Source organism: Symphalangus syndactylus, chromosome 14, assembly GCF_028878055.3.
Source record: "Symphalangus syndactylus isolate Jambi chromosome 14, NHGRI_mSymSyn1-v2.1_pri, whole genome shotgun sequence".
Lineage (NCBI taxonomy): Eukaryota > Metazoa > Chordata > Mammalia > Primates > Hylobatidae > Symphalangus > Symphalangus syndactylus.
In genome coordinates, this window is record NC_072436.2 from 42636872 (window position 1) to 42660833 (window position 23962).

Genomic DNA, 23962 nt, shown 5'->3' on the forward strand with positions numbered 1-23962 from the left:
CGAAGCTTGCCTGGGCTCTGTCTGCTCCACAAAGAATAAAGTCTAGAACTTGATTTTTTTGGGTAAAACCACCAATCAGAATTGTTCCACAAGCCATGAATTCACCTAAAATACTTTTTTAAAAAAAAACACTGCCATGATTGCTGTCCCTACACATTTTTGAGACCTAAAAATAAAAGAACACCAGCTGTCCTTCTAAACAAGCATCTGTCTATGACCGAGCCCCAGTAACTTCAGAACTCAATTCACTACACATTACGCTCCGCTTCTTCAGCCATGAATGCACTTTTCAGCATTAGAAATTATCCCTTTCACATTTTTAAACGCTGTGGCTTCTGCCTGACTAATGCCATCTTTAATTACACATAATCGAGTATTTTACTGTGATCTAATGGGGTCTATTACTCATCAAAATGGCACCAGTCAGCAGTAATATTCCCCAGAGCCAATTACTCAACCCTTCTTTCATTCTTCCAAAGTATCAGCCCACACGTGCAGAAATTTGTACACAGTTTGAGCTACAGCATCTTACCAATTTGTCCAAAAAGGAAAAGAAAGAACGCCTTTAAGAAGCCCTCCCTATGGTGGCTGGCTCATGAGCTCTGCCATAGTGACATGAAGAACCACGGATGGCACTCTGGCCTGGGCTGGCTGCTGCGCACCGTCCCGGTGGATTCCCTCACGTGCTCTGCTCATGTGGCATGATCGGGGCCCATCTCACAAGAGGAAACAGATACTGCAGAAGGTACCCAATTTGCCTGAGTCCTAGAGCAGGCCGGTGGGAGAGCCAGGTTTCCACCGTCGGTAAGAACACACTGCATACTGGGTGCATGAGACCAAAAGGCCACACAAAGGGGGCTGTGTAGGACCCGGCTGGCAGCCCAGCCAGATGTGCCCTTCCCTGAACTTGAATTCCACAGTCACCATGCAACAAACCACCCAACCGACCTTGTCCATGATACCATGGATTTTGAGGGGCCCACAGATCTTAAGCAAACCTGTAAAGATCAGCAGAAATGAGCTAGTCCCCAAAACTCTTCATTTAAAGAGATGAACTGCCAATCAATAACTATAAACGCAGAGTTTATAAAAGGTCTAACTGTATATGTATATATGGAAATGCATATGCATACTCATCTGCAGGAGTTATTGAATGAAAGATGAATGGGCTAGGCTCCAATTTGGGACATTTTAGCTAAAACAACTGCTTGTTAACTTCGTAAATACTTAGAAGAGAAATTAAAATTACAAAACCAAAGTGCCCTAAGACCCAGAAGCAGGAAACTACACAAGAAAGGTCACTTGATGGGCAATTGACAAATAAATCATTTTCAAGAGAACTGGGAATCGATAACATGCTATGAGACCTTGATATATATCCCTGTTGAATAATTGACTAGGCCTCTTTTTGGACCATTTACAGTACTGTGTTTAGCATTCCATTTAGTGCTAATTCCCTCAAGTGTGGGCTTCTTATCAGATCTGTTGACCAAGTGGTAGATGGAAAATAATAAATACGCACAGATATGATGTTTCTCTAGTATACAAACAGCACACTGAAGCTGCAACTCAACAACTATCTTTCATCTGGACCCAGCAACAGCAAGGTGCTTATCAGCGCAGAGACAGTCTCATCCACAAAAGCATTTGAGGTTCCCTGATGTGCCTCTGATAGAGAGAGCAGCACCACCTCCCCCCACCCCCATATTTACGTCTTTCGAGCAAACCTCTCAGCAGCAGCGGACAGCTGTAATTCCAGTAAAGTCCAGGCATCCTGGTCTTTTCTCCCAGGCACCCTGAGGAAGTGCCAGCCAACTTCTGTCTTTTGGACAAAGAGAAATCCATCCTCTGACTCGCTCCAGGGTCACCAAGAGGGGAAAGCAAGACAGAGAAGAAGAGAACTTGTTTGGACAGTTGTTGGGAGGGGAGAGCCTCTACTTAGGAGAAAGCCTGAGAGGTCACCAGGTTGGGAGATGAGTCCCAGGGAAGGCCCCAGGAGGAAAGATGGGAACAGTTACTGCCAGAAGTGTTTTCTAACAGGACTCTGAGGACATCATAGGATATTGGGGCAGCGGGGGGGCGGTTGGGGAGGGAAAAAAGAAGAGAAGAGGGGAAGAGAGGGAGGGGAGGGGAGTGGAGGGTAAGGAAGGGGAGGACAGAGGAAAACAGAAGGAACGGGGGGCACTAAAGGAGAGATCCACAATTTTTCGAAGGAAGGATTGTAAAACATGATACTCAGATGTAGACTCTATGGGGCCCCCCAATCCAGGCCCTTCCTCAGGGTCCCAGACTGACTTTGGGGACCAAAGCAATCTCAAGCAGAGGGAGATGGTCAGTCAGCCACCCATGGTGCAGACCCATGGTGGAGGAAGGGCTGGGCCTGAAGATGGTGCTGGGGAGAGTGTGCATTCAGAGGTAGGCTTCTTGGATCCTAAACAGAAACAAGAAAGTGCTAGGAAGTGCCCTTCCTCCTGCCATTGAACATTCACGGGACCCATGAGCTTGTCCACCACACTGGAGGCCTCTTGGCACGGAATTGGTGCAAGATGACTCCACAGACTCCACAGAAACGGGCCAGTGATACAGAGGAGTGATTAGTCACCAGTATTCTTTTGCACTTGAGGCCCTCCCCACCTTTGGGAAGCTAGAATGATCCCTTTGGCAATTTGTCTCAGTAACATTTCAGGGAACTTTACTGTTGCCCTTTGCCTGACCCTTAATCTGGCTGTAAGAGCAGCCGGAACTAAGTGACCAACAAGTGTTAGCTCCAATAATAATGGCCATTATTAGTGTACCATGCATACATACTCGAATGAAAACTTAAGACTCAAGACTAGTAACGGTGGTGACACCTTACCTTTACTAAACCTAACTGTTCAGCTGGTACCTCTCGGCACTTTTCCTGCATGGACTCCCTCGGCCCACACAGACAAGGACACTGCGGCCTGGAGGTCACACTGCCAACCCCCTTGACTTGCTCAGGGGTACACAGCAACAATGTGTGGGGATGGAGACGTGAACCCAGGCATTCGGGCTCCAGGGCTCCATGCACACCCACAGCCCTATGCAGCCTCCCCAGCTCTTCTGCTCCGTCCTGCCTTTCAGCCTGGTGATGTGGAAGCATTGCCACTGGCCACTACACTCCTGAGCCCATGCCAATCAACAACCCAATACTGCTCCTGGGTTCCTGCCCTTTCACACGGGTGGGGAGGCTCAATGGATGGTGTGGTCCTGACCTGTGAAAACACCCAAGACCTATAAAACAACCAGAAGATAAATTCTAGAAAAGTGCTCCTTAGGAAGTCCATGAGAATCTAGAAACACATGGTGAGAGCAGTGCCAAAGGTCGCTCGACCATGCGTGGAACAGTGAGGCCCCCAGGACAGCCTACGGGTGGAGGATGTGTGAGGAAGCAGCCCCTTTCATGAGGGCTTCTCTGCAGCCTCCCGCAGATGAGAAAGAAGGCGGCAGTCCCTCACGGACAGACAGACCAATGGTGAAGGCGACCGGTCTTCCATAAGCAAAGAGCCAACAGCAGGAATGGACACAGTGCAGGAATAAGAGAAGGGCAGGGCTAACAGGGTCATGAGCAGGGCCGTGGGACCGCGATCCTGGCATGAAGTCCGGACTAAAGGGGGCTGAGTGGGCTTGTAACCACCAAACAGCATTTTAAGACAATCACCAGGGCCATGGGCACAGATGGACTGGGGAGACCATGGTCAGGAAGGACCCACCCAGGACATGGCTCTGTCTCAGAGGCAGCAGAAAGGCAGGAGTGAACTGCCCCTTTCAAGAGAAAGAAATGACCAAACCTGGGGACACAGACAGAGCCAGTGAAGGAAGACTCAGAGATGACTCCAGACCCTGTAAAAGGGCCCTTAACACTCTGCTTACGAGCTTCTCTAAAGGGCCCTTCCCGACACGGAGCCCTGAGTTTCTTATGCCACACCTGTTAGAGCCCAGGAGCCGGGTGTGAGCCCACTGCCCTGAGATCGGCACTGAACGCGCTCACCCCACAGTGTGCAGTGTCCACACCGCCCCAGCACCCCAGCTCTGGGAACAAAGCTTGCTGACCGAGGCCTACTCCCACCATGCCTTCTGCCCGCTGCCTGTCTCTTGGGTCTCAACCCCGGGTCAGTGCTCTGCTGTGGCTCAGGCTCCAGCCTGGTACCTGACTGATGCAGACAGGTGTGAGGTGGCTCCGTGCCAGGCATGCATCACCAGCTGGAGGTGGGCCTGGGAGTGGCCCAACCTGGACCCAGTGCAGTGGCACAAGGACATGGGAAACACATGTCATGCCCAAAATAAATCCCAAAGGCTGGGTTTCTCATGTTTGCTATTTAGGTTCAAAAATCAAACAAAGCAATTTTCCCAACGCTGCTTGCAAGCATAAAATTGCCCTGTTCCTCATATTCACCTCGTTCAACTGCTCCCCTCATACAAACCCTCAGCACATCCACAGATGGGCGCGAGCCTTCAGATACACAGGAAACCAGGGCTGAAAAGACAAACCTAGAGACGCCATGCTGAAAGCTAGGTCTGCTTGCTCTATGACTTGAGGCAGCTTTGTGTGTTTTTTAAAAATACTTTTCATTATCATGTTAAATTTATATTTCTCCTGTTTTATTGAGGTATAATAGACAAATAAAAATTGTATGCATTTAAGGTATACAAGTGATAATTTGACATACATTCCAGTTAATATATATCTATCACCTCACATGGTTACCTTTGTGGTATCATGAAAATACTTAAAATCTATTCTTTTAGCAAAGTTCAAGTATATAATCGAGTATTGTTAACTATGGTCACCATGCTGCACAGTAGAACTCCAGAATTCATTCATCTTATAACTGAAAGTGTTACTCTTTGACAAGTATCTCCTCTTCCCACAGTTCCGGCGCCTCGTAACCACCTTTCTACTCTCTGCGTCTATGAATTCAGTGTCTCTAGATTCCAGATATGAATGACATCACACAGTATTTGCCTTTCTGTGTCTGTGGCTTGTTTCACTTCGCATAACGTCCTCTAGGCTCATCCATGCCATCACCAATGGAAGGATTTCCTTCTTTTATAAGATTGAATAATATTCCATTGTTTGTGTATATACGTGTGTGTGTGTGTGTGTGTGTATACAGCACAGCACAGGCAGCCTTTTGTTTATTTGTTTTGTTTTGTTTGAGACAGGGTGTCACTCTGTTGCCCAGGCTGGAGTGCAGTGGTGCGATCACGGCTCACTGCAGCCTCAACCTCCTGGGCTTAAGAAATCCTCCTATCTCAGCCTCTTAAGTATCTAGGACTATAGGCATGCACCACCATGCCCAGCTAATTCTTTTTTTCTTTTTTTATTTTTTGTGGAGATGGGGACTTGCTATGTTGCCCAGGCTGGTCTCAAGCTCCTGGGCTCAAGCGATCTTCCTGTCTTGACCTCCTAAAGTTCTGAGATTACAGGCATGAGCCACTGCACCCAGCCCACTGCAATTTCTTTATCCATTCATCTGGTGATGGACATCTGGGTTGCTTTCAGATCTCGGCCCTGTGAATAATGCTGAAATGAACGTGAGAGTGCACGTCTCACTTTGAGGTTCTGATTTCACTTCAACTTAAGGCATTTTTTATCCAAACTATGGTCCTCCAAGCCTCAGTTTCACAATACTTACTTAATGAGTTCCTTTAAATTGACTCGCTTTTTATTTAAATTTGTTTCCAAATGAAATTCAATGCAACTGCCACAATTTTTCTATATGCACCACTTGACAAACAGAATGGACCATTAAATGAAAACTTTAATATAAAACATGTTTCCCAGCTTCCTCCTGAGGTTACCTTGTGGCCATCATGGCAGGCCCCCCACACTGGGTTCCCGGGCTCAGGGACACCACCAGGAATACCGGCACCCCAGTGGCACTTTCCCTTTCCTCATCTCTAGTGCCAAATCACACTCCAGCAGCCAGGACGCCAGCCCCAAGCCCCCAGCACTCCACTACCACCCACATGCTGTATCTGTCAGCACAATTGTCACCTTGAAAGCCGACATCCTTGACAATTCCTCAACCTGACAGAAATTTCCCACTTAAGTTTAGAGAGTGAAAACGTCCCACAATAACAGCCACCTTTCCCCACATTTACCGACGAGCCTATAGCACTTCCGTCACTCAACAACAATCCTCAATGTTTTGGCAGGTGAAGCCAGAGGACACCAACGATCAGAAAATAAACCCGGGCCCGACAGCCCATGCTCCGCTCAGCTGACCTCACAGGTGACTCCAGGATGGAGGGCTCCGAGGTGCAGCCCAGCAGAGGCGTTCTGCCCCCAGAGAACCCAGAGAGGCTTCTGGTGACAGGACTAGAATCCTCCTCCCTCAGCCACTGGGGAGAGCAGAGTGACCCGTCGTCCCTGGGGAGCCCAGGAGGCAGCTCCTCCCTCACTCTCGGCCACTGTGCCTGCAAGCTGGGTGCCTGTGTGGGTGCTGGGGGCCAGGGAATGGGAAGAAGTCACAGGACACATATTTGATTCCAAGTTTGTGGAGCTAACCCCACAGGGTGCTTTAGGGGTCCTATTAAAATCAGAGGAGGCACATTTTAGAGTACAATATAACATGCATGGGAATTTTTAAGAAAAATAAGACTGTAAACACCTATTCCTGAGAACACTAGTAGAAGGGATGTGGGTGGGGAGGTGGGGTAGCTGGCAAAGAACTGGGAATGCACAGCTCACCCAGTCACAAAGGCACGAGAGTCCGCCCGGGGGGCTGGACCACGGGAAGCATTCCCTTGCTGCTCTCCAGGGGCTCAGGGACCCCACCTAGTAGATGACTCGAGGTGGGGCCCAGGGGACAGGCCAGGGGCTGCAGCAAAAGTTCTAGGCTCATACCTGAGACCCCCCCAGGAGACTCAAGGACCCCAGAAGAGGACTTGCGGGGGGCTGGGAAATGATGGCCACACACCAGAGGAGGTTTCCTTGAGACTTCCATGAGTGTAGAAAGGGCCCTGCCGCCTGCAGAGCTTGCAGGAGGTGGGAGAAGCAGGCAGCCGACAGCAGACTGGGCACATCTGGGGAGTCCCATGGGTGAAAGGAGGCGAGGACCTGGATTTGCTGAGCTGGACACAACCATCACCCTGACCTCCTTCTCCAACCAGTACCCCCTCCTGTTGATCCTGTCAGGAGACTTGTTCCCCGGGGTCTAGAAAATGAGTATTTTGCTTTCTCCTGCGAGATGCTGGCTTTGGGTCCTAACTCTTCTGTGAAGATGCACTGTTATTCCCAGGTGTCATCACTCTTCCTGGGATCTGCACCCTAAATTCACATCCGATTTCATGATAGAGAAAAGTGCAGTGGGTTGGAGCTTCAGCCTACACCTGTAAAGAATTGGTCAGCCTGGGGACTGGTGATCTCTGCAGCTGTGGGCTCAGCTCTGGGCTGGGCCTGGTCACTGGGAAAGGCAGGCACGTGCCTAGGTGCTGCAGAGGTCTCGAGCCCTCCCATGAGCTTGGCGCAGTGCGGAGGGCAGCCTGTGAGTGAGGCTCTGAGCCCCACTCATCACTGAGCAAGTTGGAGGAAGAGGGACCCAGGCAGAGACGAGAGGCCGCCTCCGGAAAGCCAGCCGGTGGCAATTACAAAAGCCGACAGAGCAGTGGTTGCCAGGAATGCGCACAGCCCACAGAAGGGAAGAGTGAGAGAGGGTCACTGAAACAGCCTGAAGAAATAAAAATGGAGCCAGAAACTGCACAGAAGGGAGACAAAAGAGAGGAATCCGCAGAAACCTGGGCTCCAGGGGGTGTGGTTGCATCTTTCCACCTGGATGAAGTCGACTAAAATGAGGTCACCAAGAATGGGTCCCAGCATAGCACTGATCTCTTCAATACAGCTGATGTAAATGGCTCACACCAGCCAGATACTGCCCAACGGGGGTCTGGTTGTCAGTATGCTTTAGGGTTGTCCAGTTCACAGCAGCCCCAGATGGAAGATGGGGGTTACGAAAGCAAGGGCTTCTTAGCCCATCAAGTTGTTTACGGCAGTGATAGCACCGAGTGGAAAACTGACACCCCCGGGGCCAGACTGTGTAGGTGTTGATAGTCAAAGATGGGGCACTGATTAGTTTGGGGACACAGAGGAGATGTTACCTTTAACATCAATCATATTGCATAAACTGGCTATTAACCACATGTAGAGCACATAGGCCTTTTGCAGAAGAGAAAAAAATTCTATTTCCCATAAATTTAAAAAGCAAGAAATTGGCCGGGCGCAGTGGCTCACGCCTGTAATCCCAGCACTTTGGGAGGCCGAGGCAGGCGGATCATGAGGTCAGGAGATCAAGACCATCCTCGTTAACACGGTGAAACCCTGTCTCTACTAAAAATACAAAAAAAATTAGCCAGGCATGGTGGCGGGCGCCTATAGTCCCAGCTACTCAGGAGACTGAGACAGGAGAATGGTGTGAACCTGAGAGGCAGAGCCTGCAGTGAGCCGAGATCATGCCACTGCACTCCAGCCTGGGCAGAGCGAGACTCTGTCTCTTAAAAAAAAAAAAAAAAAAAAAAAAACAAGAAATTGCTGAAGTCTGGGGAAAATAGAAAAAGGACACCAGTATGTAAAGGCATTATAAGTAGATTTATGATTCACAAAGAACCGGCAAAAGAGAAGGTCCATGGCTGGATGCAGCTGATCTCAGGAACAGAGAGAGAGAAATCCAAACACGTGCGTCAACCACATGCAACCACGTGCATCAATCGACCACATGCACCAACCATGTGCATCAATGCGGCCTTCAGAAAAGAAACAACAGTGATGGTGCTCGAGGGGACGGTGGACAGAGGGAAAAGGGGCCTCCCAGGACTAAGTGGAAAGCTTCCGCAGACCTGTCCTCTTCACCCCAGCCTTTTCATGTGAGTTATGTGGGCATAGTTTCAATGTCATGAGTCACTACCTCTGATCAATAAACCATTCTGTTTCTTTAAAGCAGCTATATTTGAGACAAACAGCCTCTATCTGCCTAGAAACACAAACCTGAACAAATTAAGCCCCAGTGGCGCTGCCCTTTGGATGTAGACCCCTGTCCACACAACTCCAGATGTCAAACTGCCAAGCAATGGACACATTGGTCTTTGGCAAACAGGTGACTGAAAAGCTCAAAAACTGCAAGTCTTAAACTCCATTGTTCAATGGGCTGCTGACCCACAGCAGGTGCCCTTCTGCACTGTGAGGCTCAACCACAGAATCTGACATACGTCACCTCATTTGGTATGTTGGGGACAACAACTTTAAATCCAGGAAAACTCTTGTTACTGTACACATGTCAAAGCTTAGTTTGTCAAACCGAGATAGCAGATACACTCCCAATTCCATAAAGACTACATTTTTAAAATTAATTTTTAAAACGCAGATTTCTAGCATTGGAAGTTTTCCCCCTGCTGTAGTCCACAACACAAATTCAGCCACAGAAGGCACAAGAGGGCTGCTGCTCAGGATACAAGAGGGTTGTCTTTCTATTAGGAGTGTGACTGTGTAAGAGCATTCACCTTTCGTACTGCACGTTTAGACTACAAACTTGGTCCAGACAATGACTGCTAGGGACAAAATTAACCCATGGGCATCATGAACTTAGTAAAAAAAAAGGTTAGTCTCATTGGCTATCTTTGTTAAGGCGACATTAATTTAGCACAATCTACATTCTTGATGCTCTGCACGCATTATCTCATGCAAACACATCTGGTTTTAATTACCTTTGGCTGTGCTTGGGAAGAGAAAATAGGATGCAATTTTTAAGTTACACGGATTTGGGATATGATTATAAAGAGTTAAGGAATCCAGTGGCTTATCCATAAAAGAGTAAAGATGTGGATACATTTTGATAAATAAAATAAGCTGCATAATTAAATCCACAGATACCACCCATGACTCCATGTCCCCTTGGCATCACCAGGCTGTGGCCCCTTGTCTTCACGTCTCTTATTACCACATGTCAAGAGATACCTATTGGCTATTTGTTTACAGTGTCCTCTGAATGTCAGTTGCTGAAAGGCCTGGATCACTTCTGGTTTTGTGACCAATGTACATTCCAGTGCCTAACACAGTGTTTGCAACAGGGTGGGCAGTCAATACGTATGTGTGGACTGAATTATTAACATCACTCGTTCTGGGCCAGACTTCGAGAGCAGCACTCACACAGGGCCATGGTGACAGCTCCACAGCCCCAGCACCTGGGCCACCATTCACTCTGTGTGTTCCCTACAGCTGCAGTCTGCAGGCAGGGTGTGCAGACCCAGAGGAAGAGTGACCCACTCCCTCGCTGCAGATGAAGGGGAAGACTAGAATGAACCACCAGCAGCAGGCTGCCCAGGGGCTGCCCTGACCCCTGTCTAAAAAACCCAGCTCAATACAATACATGAAGTCCAGAACATTACTCAAAATTTGCTTGCCACTTTGCCAGCAAATGCAGCACCAAGCTAGTTTTTAAAACAGCCTTGAAGTCCCAGCAACAACAGCAACTGTCCATTCTTTTACACCTAAACTCCCAAGCCTTTGTTTTTCCCACATGCAAAACTGAAGCCCCACTACTTTCTCCCTACATATTTTTTAGAAATTTCTATCTGAGAGGCCAGGCGAAGTGGCTCACACCTGTACTCCCAGCACTTTGGGAGGCCAAGGTGGGCGGATCACGAGGTCAGGAGTTCGAGACCAGCCTGGCCAATATGGTGAAATCGCGTCTCTACTAAAAATATAAAAAAATTAGCCAGGCATTAGCCAGGCAAGGTGGCACTCGCCTGTAGTCCCAGCCACTTGGAAGGCTGAGGCAGAAGAACAGCTTGAACCCGGGAGGCAGAGGTAGCAGTGAGTCGAGATCGTGCCACTGCACTCCAGCTAGGGTAACAGAGAGAGACTCTGTCTCAAAAAAAAAAAAAAGAAAAGCAATTTTGATCTGAGAAATAAACGTATGTGTCTGCCACTGCATTTATGTGCAAAGGCACTCTACACAGGCAACACCTCCAGAAGACGGCCTGGCCTGAGATTTTTTTTTTTTTTTTTTAGACGGCGTCTCGCTCTTTCACCCAGGCTGGAGTGCAGTGGCGCGACCTCGGCTCACTGCAGGCTCCGCCCCCCGGGGTTCACGCCATTCTTCTGCCTCAGCCTCCCGCGTAGCTGGGACTACAGGCGCCCGCCACCTCGCCCGGCTAATTTTTTGTATTTTTAGTAAAGACAGGGTTTCACCATGTTAGCCAGGATGGTCTCGATCTCCTGACCTCGTGATCCGCCCACCTCGGCCTCCCAAAGTGCTGGGATTACAGGCGTGAGCCACCGCGCCCGGCCTGGCCTGAGATTTAACTGGCCCAGCCCCAGGAGTACTTTCCTCAACCCACATGGGTGAGCACTCCAAGTGTTTGGTAATCATCTGAAGAATTCCTTGGCCCTTCAAATCAAACAGCAACAGTGGTAGGCAAAGCTTGGAGGATTAACTGATTAGTCTTTGAACGCAAATACAACGGCTGATCAGGGCAGGTGGTGTCTAACGAGATTAGTTAACCTGCAACCATTTACTGAAATGTGCCTAAGCCTCCCTCATCTTTCTTCTTTCTCTCCAGTATCTCTGGGTTCATCCTAGAGCAACAAATGGAATGCAGTCACCCATGAATGTGTCTTAGATCCTAAATGATAAATCGAAATAATTCTCACCTAAGGTGGTGTGCTTTGATGGCCAACAAAAAATCAAAAGAAGCTTCAGAAAACATGCTGGGCACTCCTGACCTCCATCGTTCTAGCCGCAGCAGCAAGTTCTCTTGTCTCCTAAGCATGTGGTACTTCAAGAGCATCTGCTCAAGAACCAGCAACCGGCAGACGCCTTTTCTGAAAAGTGCTGCCCGCAACACCAAGCTGCTCTCAGAAAGCCTCTAGCTGTGGAATGGACCCGCCTCACCATCTTCACTCCCCACCACGAAGTGAGAAAGATTCAGAAAGCAGAAGTGCAAAGTCTTCATTTGGCAAATCTAGACTATGGAAGAAGAAACGAAAAGAGGTGAGAACCCACTGCCAACTCACTAAGCCCCAAATCACACCGATGCCACTTTCCTCATTAGAAATTCCTGCCAGGTAAACAGAGAATAAAAAGATATAGACACATGTTTTCCTCTGCAGCATATCTGGTCACCTAACTAAACGGAAAAAAAATTACATTTCATTATAAATAGAGACCAATGCCATCACTGTCCCTGGAGCCCCCAGTGCCCACTGTAGTGTCTGGTACACAGCAGGTACTTAAATATGTGTGCAGTGAAGCCAGAGAGAGAAAAGCATCACCGTCCCATTCCTTGAACCAGGGTAAAGACGGGTCCCTGCGAACTCCCCGATTCTCTGGTGAGGTCTTGCTCTCAGTGAGCCCGGCTGCAGCACATTTAGAGGTGTCCCGGTGCAAGCATGCTTCTAAATTCTCTCATGCCTCCTCCTGACCCGAATTCCTGTGGTCAATCCTGATTCATTTAAACTCACATAAATTCATGTGAGCCTTATGCACATATTCCATTAAGTGGAAATGCAAATACCATCATATCTTCATGTTTGTATCAGTTAACAATGTAAACACGGTGCTACCCAAGAGAGCAGTGACTCTTCTCGGGCCTCCTTCAGGTCTCCCAAAGGAGAGCTGCAGCTCTAAATGCCGTCCAAGGATGTGCAGAGCCATCAAGGGCCAGGGGAGCCTAAAGAAAGCAGAATCCAAATCGTGCTGCAACTTTATACACTTATTCATTCCAACTTCACTCAATGGGAAAAGGGAGGCTCACATTACGGGGTGCCTGCATGATCTGTAAACCCTTCATTGTTGCCAATACCTTCAGCTCGACACCCTGTTCTTTTAAAGTTAATTAAAATTCCAATAGGATACCCATCAAGCATGCATTTCACATTCATCAAATCTGAAGATCTCCCAAGCAAGGCAAATCTGATCAAAACTGACCTTGGCCTCTTCAAATGGTGCTATCAAGAGCATTTCCCCCAGCAAATGCTTGCTGATGTGTGTGTGTGTTTTTTTTAAATGCACCTCATAAAAGATCATGTTAACTGCAAAAGATAGAGATTAAATACAGATTGAACGGAAATGCACACTAGAAACAACTGCAAAACTGAGCCCCGAATTTGTCATGCTCCAGCAAGCAGGCAGGCTCTCAAAAGCCAGGAGGAAGAAACAATTGGATAGAATTCTGCTCAGCTCCATCACAGCAAGCAGCCTGATTCTAGGCAGCTGTAGACAAGCTATTGTGTCCTACGGATGACAGAGGTGGGCTCATTTTCAGGATAGCCTGCCAAGAGGCTGGATCAGCAACTGAGCAGGCTTATTCTCCCCTGCTGTTTTTTTAAAGCAGATTATGGCTTAGACATTTTTTCCCTTTTAATGAAGTTTGTAAGAATCAGGAACACTGCCTCTGATAATAAAGATAAACTTGGAGCAAATTTAAAAAGGAAACCAACAGACGCAAGCAACTATTCAGCATAGGTGCCCAGTAATGCTTGACAATCCAGTTTCCACAACATGGACTGACTGAATCTAGAGGCAAGGCATGATATCAGACTCACAACACACACACATACATCCCCCACCCATGCACATCCACATCCACACAGGTACATGCACACACCCTTAACTTAGAATACTAAATACCACAAATCCACTAGCAGCAAAGCAGGCACTCTGAGGTGTGCCTCACGCGTGATAAGAGACTTGAAGATTTTCGTATTAGGAATAGGCACTGAAACGACAGCCAATCATGTGTGCCAGGCACTGCACGTACCTTATCCTATTTATCCAAAGAAGCAGATAGCATCCCTAATTCACTGATAAGAAGTCTCAGGAAAGCTAGCCCATTTGCCCCGGGGCACATGGTGAGGAAGTGTGGAAGCCAGGATTAAAACCACCTTCAATGGGATTCCCACCACCCCTTCCCCTCCCTTCCACATGTCCTGGGGGAGGTGGCAGGCCACCGGCTCAGGAGAAAAGGCAGTCCTGTGTGCGGGCTTCAGACACCAGCATGGGAGGCAACACTGTCCCCAGGGGTGTGACAGGAAACATGGGGTTGGGGCTGGGTCACCGTTTGCTCACCAACTTGGAGACCAAGTACAAGGGGAAGAAACCCTACTGTCTCCACTACTGGGTGTTGTCATGGGACTGTGACATCTGAAGCCATGGCCTCTATTTGAGACCTACCGGGTAGGGATGAGAATGAAGCCAACACAGGAGTAGAGCAGAAGGGCAGACCAAGTATGGATCAGTGAGGAGTGGGCAGAGCTGCTGGGTTAGCCAGCTCGGCCACTCAGACTAATGTCCTGTTCATATCACTTACATATTAATAGAGCTGCCTGGCACCTGAGGCCAAAGCCACAACAGATTTGATGCTGTTTCCTGTGGGCCACACTGCTCTGTGCACTCTGTGGGTTTACAAGACAGCAGCCTTGCACAGAAGAGCATCTGCAGCCGTCAGGCACAGTGAATGGAAGGGGTGGCCGCTGCTTATGTTTAGAATCTTGCTACCAACGAGCTGAGCCTGTGGTAGAGTAAGAGGACTCTTCTAACCAAGGCCAAAGTTAATCTTCCAAGAAACACCCTTATTAACCGCGGGCCGCTCAGCAAGGAAATTCTGGAGCCTTAATTTCCCTACCTATGTAACTAGCAATCTCACCAAGTTGCAGTAAGGACCAGATGAGCCACACTTAAACACCACCCAACCCTTAGCCCACAACAGAGGCTTCATTCACACCTGGTCCCACTGGGTGCTCAATAAATAATAATTTAGATTATTCATTCACTAGCTACAAACTGCTGTTTCCACACTCAGGGGCCTTCTGAACAGGATTTCACTGTAACTCAGCTGTCATATCAACCACTTGTCTGCTCTCTTGTGAGCTGTCTGGTTTTTGGTGAGGCCCCCAAGTGCTAGCCTTTTCCTCTGGCGTCCTTATTACATCCAAGACCGAACCACGACAACACCCCAACCATCCAGCTAAACTGGCCAGAAGGGCGGAGGAATAGAATCCTAACTCAATCACTTCCTAGCTCTCTGACTTGCCCAAATACCAATCTCTCTGGGCCTCAAAATAATAATTATACCAGCCACTTGGCAGGATTATTGTGAACTTTCCACAAGGTGATATATGTCAAAGTGCCCAGCATACAGCAGGCACTCAGTAAATATTCAACAGAAAATCTCGGGTATATAAGCAGTTCAACTGTCGAGAACCAAAGAACATGGTAACTAGCTTCCAGATACCATAGACACCCTCTATCCTGGCCTCCACTAGCTGACCAGCTGGACTAACCAACATCCCACGTCCTCTGTAACACAGCCAAAGTCACCCACACCCACCGGAGACTACAACCTGGCAAGGCTGGGCCAGCCACTCCTGCCTGGGGAAGCCTGTGCTTATCAGGGATCTGTTGTCCTTATTCCCAACTATGCTAATGCAAGTTATACTCATAATGCTAAATATGCACCATAATTCAATAGTCTGTAACAGGGGAAGAAGTTTGAGTGCAAAAAAAAAAAAAAGCCCCTCGGAAAATCAAGATGACCATGTAGGAAAGACTCAAACACTGATAAAATGGTCAAATCAGGTGTAACTGAGAACATCTAACATTAGTGTAGAAGTCCTACTTAAAATCTAAAAGATGCTCTATTCAGAATCCTTTGAAAATCTTAGTCTTCACTCTATTTGAAAGAAACAAATAGAAAATCATAAAAGGTGACTGTGTTCAGCTAAAAAGACAATCTGGAACTCAAAGAAAGGTCCTCAGCTCTGTACTCAAAAAATGGTGGAAGAATCATACGTGTGTGCTTATAAAATAAAATATTTAACATATATAATTTTATGATTCTCCAACTTAAATTATTTTCTCCATTAAGTCCCAGTCACATTGTCAAAGAGACACAGAAGAGATTTTCAAACGGATCCAATGTGAACATATACCATTGTACCTCAAGATACAAAATACAGATAAACTTATTAGGCTCTAATGCCTACTTTTATATCAAAGGCACTGCCTAAGCTTTCTAGAGTTCTTTAATTTGTGACAATGTCCTTCCTTGTAACCCTCACAGAATTCTGGAGTGACACCAGCCAGTGCCCACAGGTACCTTCTGAGAGCTGGGCAGACAGCTTGCATCCACTCACTACCTCTACTACTGTCCGCTCCATCCAGAAAGCCCAGGCCAGTCTTGTTTACCTATAATAGTGCCTAGCAGAGTCTACGTGAACTGCAGAAGATGCTCTGTATAGGCTCAAATATAAGTCAAGGATTTAAAAAATTTTCAAAAAACATTGGAATTGTCTGATATTCAAGTCCTTATTAAATCACTTACATTAAAAAGCATGCTTTGAATTACTCAATGTGGAACCACAAAACTCTTTTAGCAAGACTCTCACTGCACTGAAACAATTTGATTGATGCTAGCTTGGGATGTTAAAGGGATTTTCTTGCAAAACAGTGAAAACAAAACAATAAACAAACAAGTTAGCCTGAGAAATTTAGCATACATTAGCAAGTGCAAGGGTTAGATAGTACCATTAAAACGGGACTGTTTAAAGGTCACTTCAAGAAGTAACACATATGAACACACTTTAAGAAGCAACACACATATAGTATTTGCCAACAGGCAAATAAAAAGACCAACTCCTGATCTTAGGCTATGGGTACTTGTCACTGGGTATATGATTCCCAGGGGCAGCATCGTTAACTGACTCCACAAAAGCGCTTTATCTCAAATGGCTCAGGTGAGAGCAGAGCTGAGAGGTTCTGCTAACCACGTCAGGGTACTCCAAGTACTCTGGTGATCACCAAAACTGATGAAAAAGACACAGGTAAAGAGTTCAGGAAAACACTGTTTTGTGCCCTGCCAGTGAAACCAAATAGAAATTAAAACTTTTTTTTAAATAATGCTCTTAAAATGTCTAACTGTAACAAAATTAATAAAGTAAACAAGCTATGCAAATACTTACTTATATACCTAAAAAGTATACATACCCTAATTGGCCCAAAAGAAGATGTGAGGAGCTTCTAATTGGGAAATGACAGGACTATAATATTTATGGTTACCTGCTGTCATGGCATATTAGTTAAATAAGTGCTCCTCTATTAAACAACATGCAACAACATCCAGCATTCAACTTTCCTGGCAGGAGTCAAGCAATTCCAATGGACAGTAAAGTACCAAAAGTAATTTTCAGCTGAAATCTTTGTCAACCAAATGTACAGGGTTGCTCAATGCCTGATATGCTATTACAATCCTTCCCACTCCCGAAGCATGTGCTGGACCTAATGCTATTATCCCAGCATGGTAGTATATAGTGCTAGTGTAGTGTGAATACACCATGCAGGACTCCTGCTTATTAGTTAAATAAGTGCTCATCTATTAAACAACGTCCAGAAACATCCCGAAAACACAAAAGGTCATGAACATGACTATGCACCCATAAAGAAAGTCAACCAAGGGTCTCAAAATATGGTGAGTAAAACATCAATTTCCTGCTACTACTAAATGTCACTACTAAAAAGTTCCAAGCTTCAACCCCTTTGACAAGTTCTACAAGGTACCACAAATGCCACAGAATTCCCAAAGTGGCATCAAAGCTTCAGCCTGTCACATTTCAGAGGTTACCTCCTAACCTCCTGGTCAAACAGAAAGTCCCCCAAGGTAAACTGGGAGGACATCTGTAAACAGATGGTCATCAGAATGTCCCAGCGTTTTACTAGAAGCGGGGCTCCGAATATCATATAATTTATCAGAACAGAAGAAGGTAACCCGCTTATTCTTCAAATAAAGATATTTAATTATAAATACCTTAGATCGGCCGGGTGCGGTGGCTCACGCCTGTAATCCCAGCACTTTGGGAGGCCGAGGCGGGCGGATCACGAGGTCAGGAGATCGAGACCATCCTGGCTAACATGGTGAAACCCTGTCTATACTAAAAATACAAAAAATTAGCCGGGCATGGTGGCGGGTGCCTGTAGTCGCAGCTACTCGGGAGGCTGAGGCAGAAGAATGGCGTGAACCCGGGAGGTGGAGGTTGCAGTGAGCTGAGACTGCACCACTGCACTGCAGTCTGGGCGACAGAGCAAGACTTTGTCTCAAAAAATAAATAAATAAATAAATAAAATAAGTAGATAAATACCTTAGATCAAAAACAGCAAGGCCAGGAAGGAAACGTTTGAGAATTTCTAACGCAAGCATTTAGCTGGATTTAATCACAATTAAAACCAAAGAAAAAAATTCCCCTTCAGCAGTGCCCCCCAAGTGACCCCCAGTGACTATCCTTGACTGTCCCCATTCTTCCTGATCCATAGAAAAAAAAAGCCCATTGCAGCAAAGTATGGCATTTAACTCAAGCTCAACATCCAAGGGTTTAAGTGCCTAACCTTAACCTTAGAGATTTGCAGTACTGCCTAATCCAGGTGCTAGAATGTTCCCAGCATTTCAGGATTACACATAGTGGAAGGACTAGGCATCACCAACTAACTCCTTAAACGGTCAAAAGTAGAGGAATAAAGTTTTGTTTCTAAAGCAAGTGATTATTCCAATAGACGATGTATTTTTTAACATTTAAGTGCTTTTCTCTAGTTAAAGAAATTAACAAAACCCGGGTCCTTTTTTTTCTCACTTAAACCAGCATCCCATGCCCTCTCTCCTGGTAACAGTTCACAAGGTGGCAAGGGTGTGTAATAACAAGCTGTAAGAAGCTTTTAAAACCAAATCATTGAAGCCATCCAGAGAAGATCTTTCGTCTAAAACAGAAGCAGTGAAGGCCCTAAAATGCGGCTGTACCAAAAATAATAATAATAAAAATAAATGACCCCCGTGGGAATGCAACCCTGCCTGGGAGCCCAGGAGAAGACCTTGGCTTCTGGTTAGACACTGCGAAGTCCAAAAGGGCTGGGTCAAAAGGTTCCTGGGGCCTCCAGATTAACTCCTTCCAGACTCCTAGAAGCATTCTTCCAAACCCCAGTCCCACTCTGCCTTCTGCCCTCCCCTCCTTAGCCAGAGCGCAGGCAGGAGGCCCGCGGGCTTCCCAGTGCAGCCATCAGAGCCCTATCAGAAACGTTAAGCGCTGACTTTTCTCCAGGCAGTCCCAGGGTGTGCAGAGGGAGTGTCTGGACACCCAGAGGAAGAAGGTCCCCGTTTCTAGGGAGATGCAAGGGCGATGCTAAGTTTAAGAAGCAGGGTAACAAGTCTGGCCAAGGAATTGGGGGTGAGCGACGGGACAAGACGTGCCCACTCCACAGGAGGATTGGACACACGTGAACAAGCGGCGAGCTGCCCTGAGGCCGGATGCCGCCACCGAGCAAGCGAAGTTGAAGGAAGAGCAACAGCGGAGTGGACCAACGCGGGACCACCCTTGGTCTCCTCCGCACCTCATCATTGCCCCCCACGCCCAAGCACCCACCCACACACTCCCACGTGCCGTGGCCACTTCCGCTGAGACAGATACCCACCTTTGCCACCGGCGCGCTCCTGCTGGTCGCCAGCTCCCGCAGACTGCCGGCGGTGCTGCCCGCAGCTGCGGAGAGGAAAACCGGAGAACCCGGGATGCTGCCTGCCGCGCCGCCCCCGCCGCCCGCGAGCGTGGGGGCCGCACTCTGGCCCGGGATAGGACGCGCGGGAGGGCTGCCGCCGGGGCTGGTGCCCGCGCGAGGCCGCTGACGGATGCCGTCCAGCAGGCGCACCAGCAAGATGTTGGCGGGCAGCTCGTCCACGCCGCAGCCCACTAGGATGCGGCACTCGGGGCAGCGCAGCTCGTGGCGCGAGCACACGATGCTCTCCAGGCAGCGGCGGCAGAAAGTGTGTTGGCAAGGCAGCACCTTGGCCGTGGTGTCCAGGCGCTCCAGACACACGGAGCACTCCAGCAGGTCCAGCAGCGACGACTCGTCCATGTCCTCGCCCGCACCCGCGGCGGTGGCCGCCGCCCGCCGCCGCCGTCGCTCGCCTGGCCTGTCCTCGTCGCCCTCGCTCTGCGCAGCAGCGGCGGCCGCCTTGGATGCGCACAGCCAGGACGCTCCGAGCAGCATGGGGGAGGCGCCCGCAGCGGTCTCGCGCGGCTGCCTAGGTCCCGGGGCCGGCGTGGAGCCCGCCACCGGCAGCCAGCATCAGGACTGGGGAGCCGGGCTCCGCCGTGACTTTCTTCACCCCGGCTGATGGCCCGATGCTAGGGCCGTGGCGGTGCGAAGTGGCTCACCGACCGGCCTGCGTGGCGGGGACCGGAGTTCCGCGCGCAGCGAGCTAACTCCCGGCCAGCCGAGCCCGCCCAGTCCTGAGCGCAACGCCTGAGGCTGCCGGCTACACCTGTCCCGCCGCGCGTCCGCCCCCCGCGGCGGACCGGGGGTGCTGCCGGGCACTAAGCTCAACGGGTTCTGTGCTGCAAGCGGCGGCTCGCGCCTGGGAAACAAGCGGCAGGAAGTGCGGGCAGCGGCCGGCCAGGTCCCCGGGGAGGCCGGGGCGCGGTGTGCACGCTCCCCCGCGCAGCTGGCGAGCCGCACGGCCCCCGCGGCACCTCCATGCGCCCCTGGCCTGCTCGCGAGTCGCTGTCCTCTAGAGGGTTCAGCAAGACCGTTCCACTTCCTCGGCCGCGAGCACGTGCGCGGGGGTGCGCGCGGAGGTCACGGTCACTGCGGGGCGCAGGGAAGGAGGCGCCGCGCCTGCAGGACCTCCCTTCGCCTGGACGCAAGCCGGCGATTAGCCTGGTCCCCTAGGGCATCGCCAGGGCTCCGGGGAACCTCTCCTGAGCAGGCTTGGCCCTGCCTCCTCCAAGCGTCCGAGTCTTTTTCGGCTTTTCGTGAGCCTCGGAGAGGGACGTTTCTTGCCAACGCTGCTGCGAAGGAAAGTTTGGGTGGCGTTATCCCGACTGCCTTCCTCGCCAGCGCCGGCGAGCAGCTTGGGGACACAGCCGACGCCCGGGCATCCTCCTCGACGACTCCCCGGAGCGCTCCCACTTCAGACTTCTTTCTGAGCGGCGCGCAGAAGTGACAGCCCCGGAGCTTCGTTCCGGTGTGGGTGTGGGGATGCCCCTCAAGGCAGGAGGGGAAGGCGCTCCAGTTGAAGGGGGTACCCCGGGCCCGCGCCGACTCCTCCCGGCGCAGCCTTGGCTCGCCGGAGTCGCAGGTCGGAGGCGGGCGCCGCTGCCCGCCGACCAGCACCCTGGCGCCAAGGGCCTGGCTCCGCGCCGCACCCTTGGCTGCGCTGTGCGAGGGGCTCTAGCGCCCGCTGCGGCGCAGTCTCGTGAACCCCGCTCCAATTTTTTCCTACGGAGGCGCAGAGAGTGAATTCGCGCTCTCCCTCCCGACGCCCCGGCTTCTGGGAGCGTCAGAGCAACGGAAGTACGTACAGGAGGACGGAGAGCAGCAGGGAAGTTTGGCGGTGGGCTGGGGTCGGCGGCGAAGATTCCCTGCCGTGCGCTGCCCCCTCGTGGCCGCTTTGCGTTCCCGTCGGGAAGGGCTGGGTTCCCGTCCATGGGCCCAGCACAAACCAGGACTGGCTGGCGCTGCACAGCGAGTTCAGCCACGGCTAACATCAGAAGAGTCGTGGAGGGGCAGGGCGCGGTGGCTCACGCCTGTAATTCCAGCACTTTGGGAGGCCGAGGAGGGTGGATCACGAGGTCAGGAGATCGAGACCATCCTGGCTAACACGGTGAAACCCCGTGTCTACTGAAAATACAAAAAAAAATTAGCTGGGCGTGGTGGCGGGTGCCTGTAGTCCCAGCTACTCGGAGAGGCTGAGGCAGGAGAATGGCGTGAACCCGGGAGGCGGAGCTTGCAGTGAGCCGAGATTGCGCGACTGCACTCCGGCCTGGGCGACAGAGCGAGACTCCGTCTCAAAAAAAAAAAAAAAAAAGGAAGAGTCGTGGAGGGCCCGCTTATCGGCCAGCTTGTCCTTGTGGTTTGTGAAGTTGTATGATCTTTCTATTATTATTCAGGAAAAAAGTAGTATTTGTTGAGGCTAAATGGCCAAGAGCGTGCTATGTATTATTTAATCCTCTAAACAGCTCTGCGAGATAATGATTGTATTTATTTATATTTACTTACATAGCTTTAGACAGGACCTCGTTCTGCCAGGCAGGCTAGAGTGCAGGGTGCGATCACGGCTCACTGCAGCCTCAAACGCTTGGGCTCAAGTCATCCTTTCACCTCAGCCTCCTGAATAGTTGAAACTACAGGCGCGCCACCACGCCTGGCTGAATTTTTAATTTAAATTTTTTGTAGCTATGGGGTCTCCTTATGTTGCCTAGGCTAGTCAAACTCGGGCTCAAGAGATCCTCCAACCTCATCCTCACAAAGTGCCGGGAGTACAGGCGCCAGCCACTGTGCCCAACCTGGGATAATTATTTTAAACTCATTTTACAAATGAGGAAAGTGATATTCATACTTGTAAAGCCATTGGGGCTGAATTTTCATTTTTGCATCCCCAGAACTAACACATAAAGTTTACATGCCATTAGAATGTAAGCTCTCTGTAAGCTACAGATCTTTTCCACTGTAATATCCTTAGTGCCTAGGGCAGTGCCTAGCATATAGTAGGTGCTCAATCAATATTTGTAGAATGAATGAAAGGATGCCTCCCTCTTTCTCTCTCTCTCTCCCTCTCATCACCTACTGGTGATTTGAAGGCACATCTTAGTATCTCAATTACACATATCTTGTGCTTATATCAGGATGCTAGTCCCTGGAAACTTTGCTTCTGATAGCAGCAGGTGGCTTTCCTAACCTGGATGTCTCTCAGCAGTGTGGATTTCCATCTGTATGATTTACATCAGCGCCAATAACAGGGTGAGATGGAAAGCATCCCAGAGCTGCCTGGCTTCCCTTGAGGGCCAAAGGAAGGGCACACACCTCGCAGTGCATGGAAACATATTCACATGAGCCACCTTTCACTCTTACCCTTGCTCAGGAACAAGGGGAATTTTTTAGAGGACCCAGGATGCTTGATCCAAGAGCAGATGGTAGACACAGCATGCAAGGGGGAGCATAAAGAGGGGACCCATCAGGCACTAGGAGGGCTTGCAGAGAGCAAGGACTGCCTGTGATGACATGCCCTGGTGCTTTTGGTTGCAAGCAACAGAAACCAACTCTAGGTAGATTTTAAAGGGAGCAGAATATACACTAATAATAAGAGACATCTCATAGGATCCCAGGCTAAGAGCTGGGCCAGATTTGCACAGATAGAGCCCCCAGTGTGTGTTGCTGTCCCTGTCTCTAGTTGATGACTCAACCCTTCACTTTCTTGCACCAGCTGCCTCTGCTTCCCAACCCACATGACAGAAAACGTGGTCAAAGTTCCATGAGCCTTTCTTCCAACAACATCAGCCACTCCTGGAAGTCCCAAAACTCTATCACTAGCATGGACCAGTGGTCACTCTTTGGACCTGTGTGCCTTGGCCACAGGAGCAGGATCATCTGAAACCTGGAATCACTCTCTGTAGTCACACAGGAGAAGTGAGAATTTCCAGAAGAATTGCTATGCTGGGCAGTCAGAACCACAGATGCCCGTGCCAGAAGCTCACCGCCACATCTCTGCCCTCAGTACCTATTTATCTTGCACGACCCAAGACAGACAAGAGCAAGAGAGAGCCACTGAAGCCCACCTTTCCCAGCTTTCTTCTGCCTCCACTTTACCCCTTTTGCCCCTGCCATAACCAGCACCCACAGGACACACAGACTATGCACCCAGATGTCCACAGTGACTGGGCAGGGCATGAAATTAAAGAAGCAGGGTCAACCCCAGGCAATAGGGCCTGGTGGGGACTGCAGTGAGCTTTGTCTGCACCCTTCAGAGGAAGTAGCTGCTGCCCAGCTCCAGCCCTGGGGGAATGAAGACCAAATGTTGCTAGATCTTCATACCTTTCAAGAGAAGTTGGAAGTGCTGCTTTTTACCTGACATCTCCTAATGTTCAACAGTTGGCAACCGATTCAGTTCTCAAAAACCACCATATTAGCCA

At 49.4% G+C, this 23962-nt stretch overlaps 1 protein-coding gene and 1 pseudogene across 2 annotated transcripts in view; one reads left to right on the forward strand and one right to left on the reverse strand.

Annotated features, from left to right (window-relative positions):
• Nucleotides 1-20632, reverse strand: part of SH3RF3 (SH3 domain containing ring finger 3) — a 370552-nt gene extending 349920 nt beyond the window's left edge. For both annotated transcript variants that reach the window (XM_055240629.2, XM_063616653.1), the window contains exon 1: nt 19470-20632. In XM_055240629.2, coding sequence (XP_055096604.1) covers nt 19470-20042 — 573 coding nt within the window. In that variant the 5' untranslated portion in view covers nt 20043-20632. The remainder of the gene's footprint in view (nt 1-19469) is intronic.
• On the forward strand, nt 20177-20997 carry LOC129461547 (uncharacterized; annotated as a pseudogene).
• The last annotated feature ends 2965 nt before the right edge of the window (nt 20998-23962 follow it).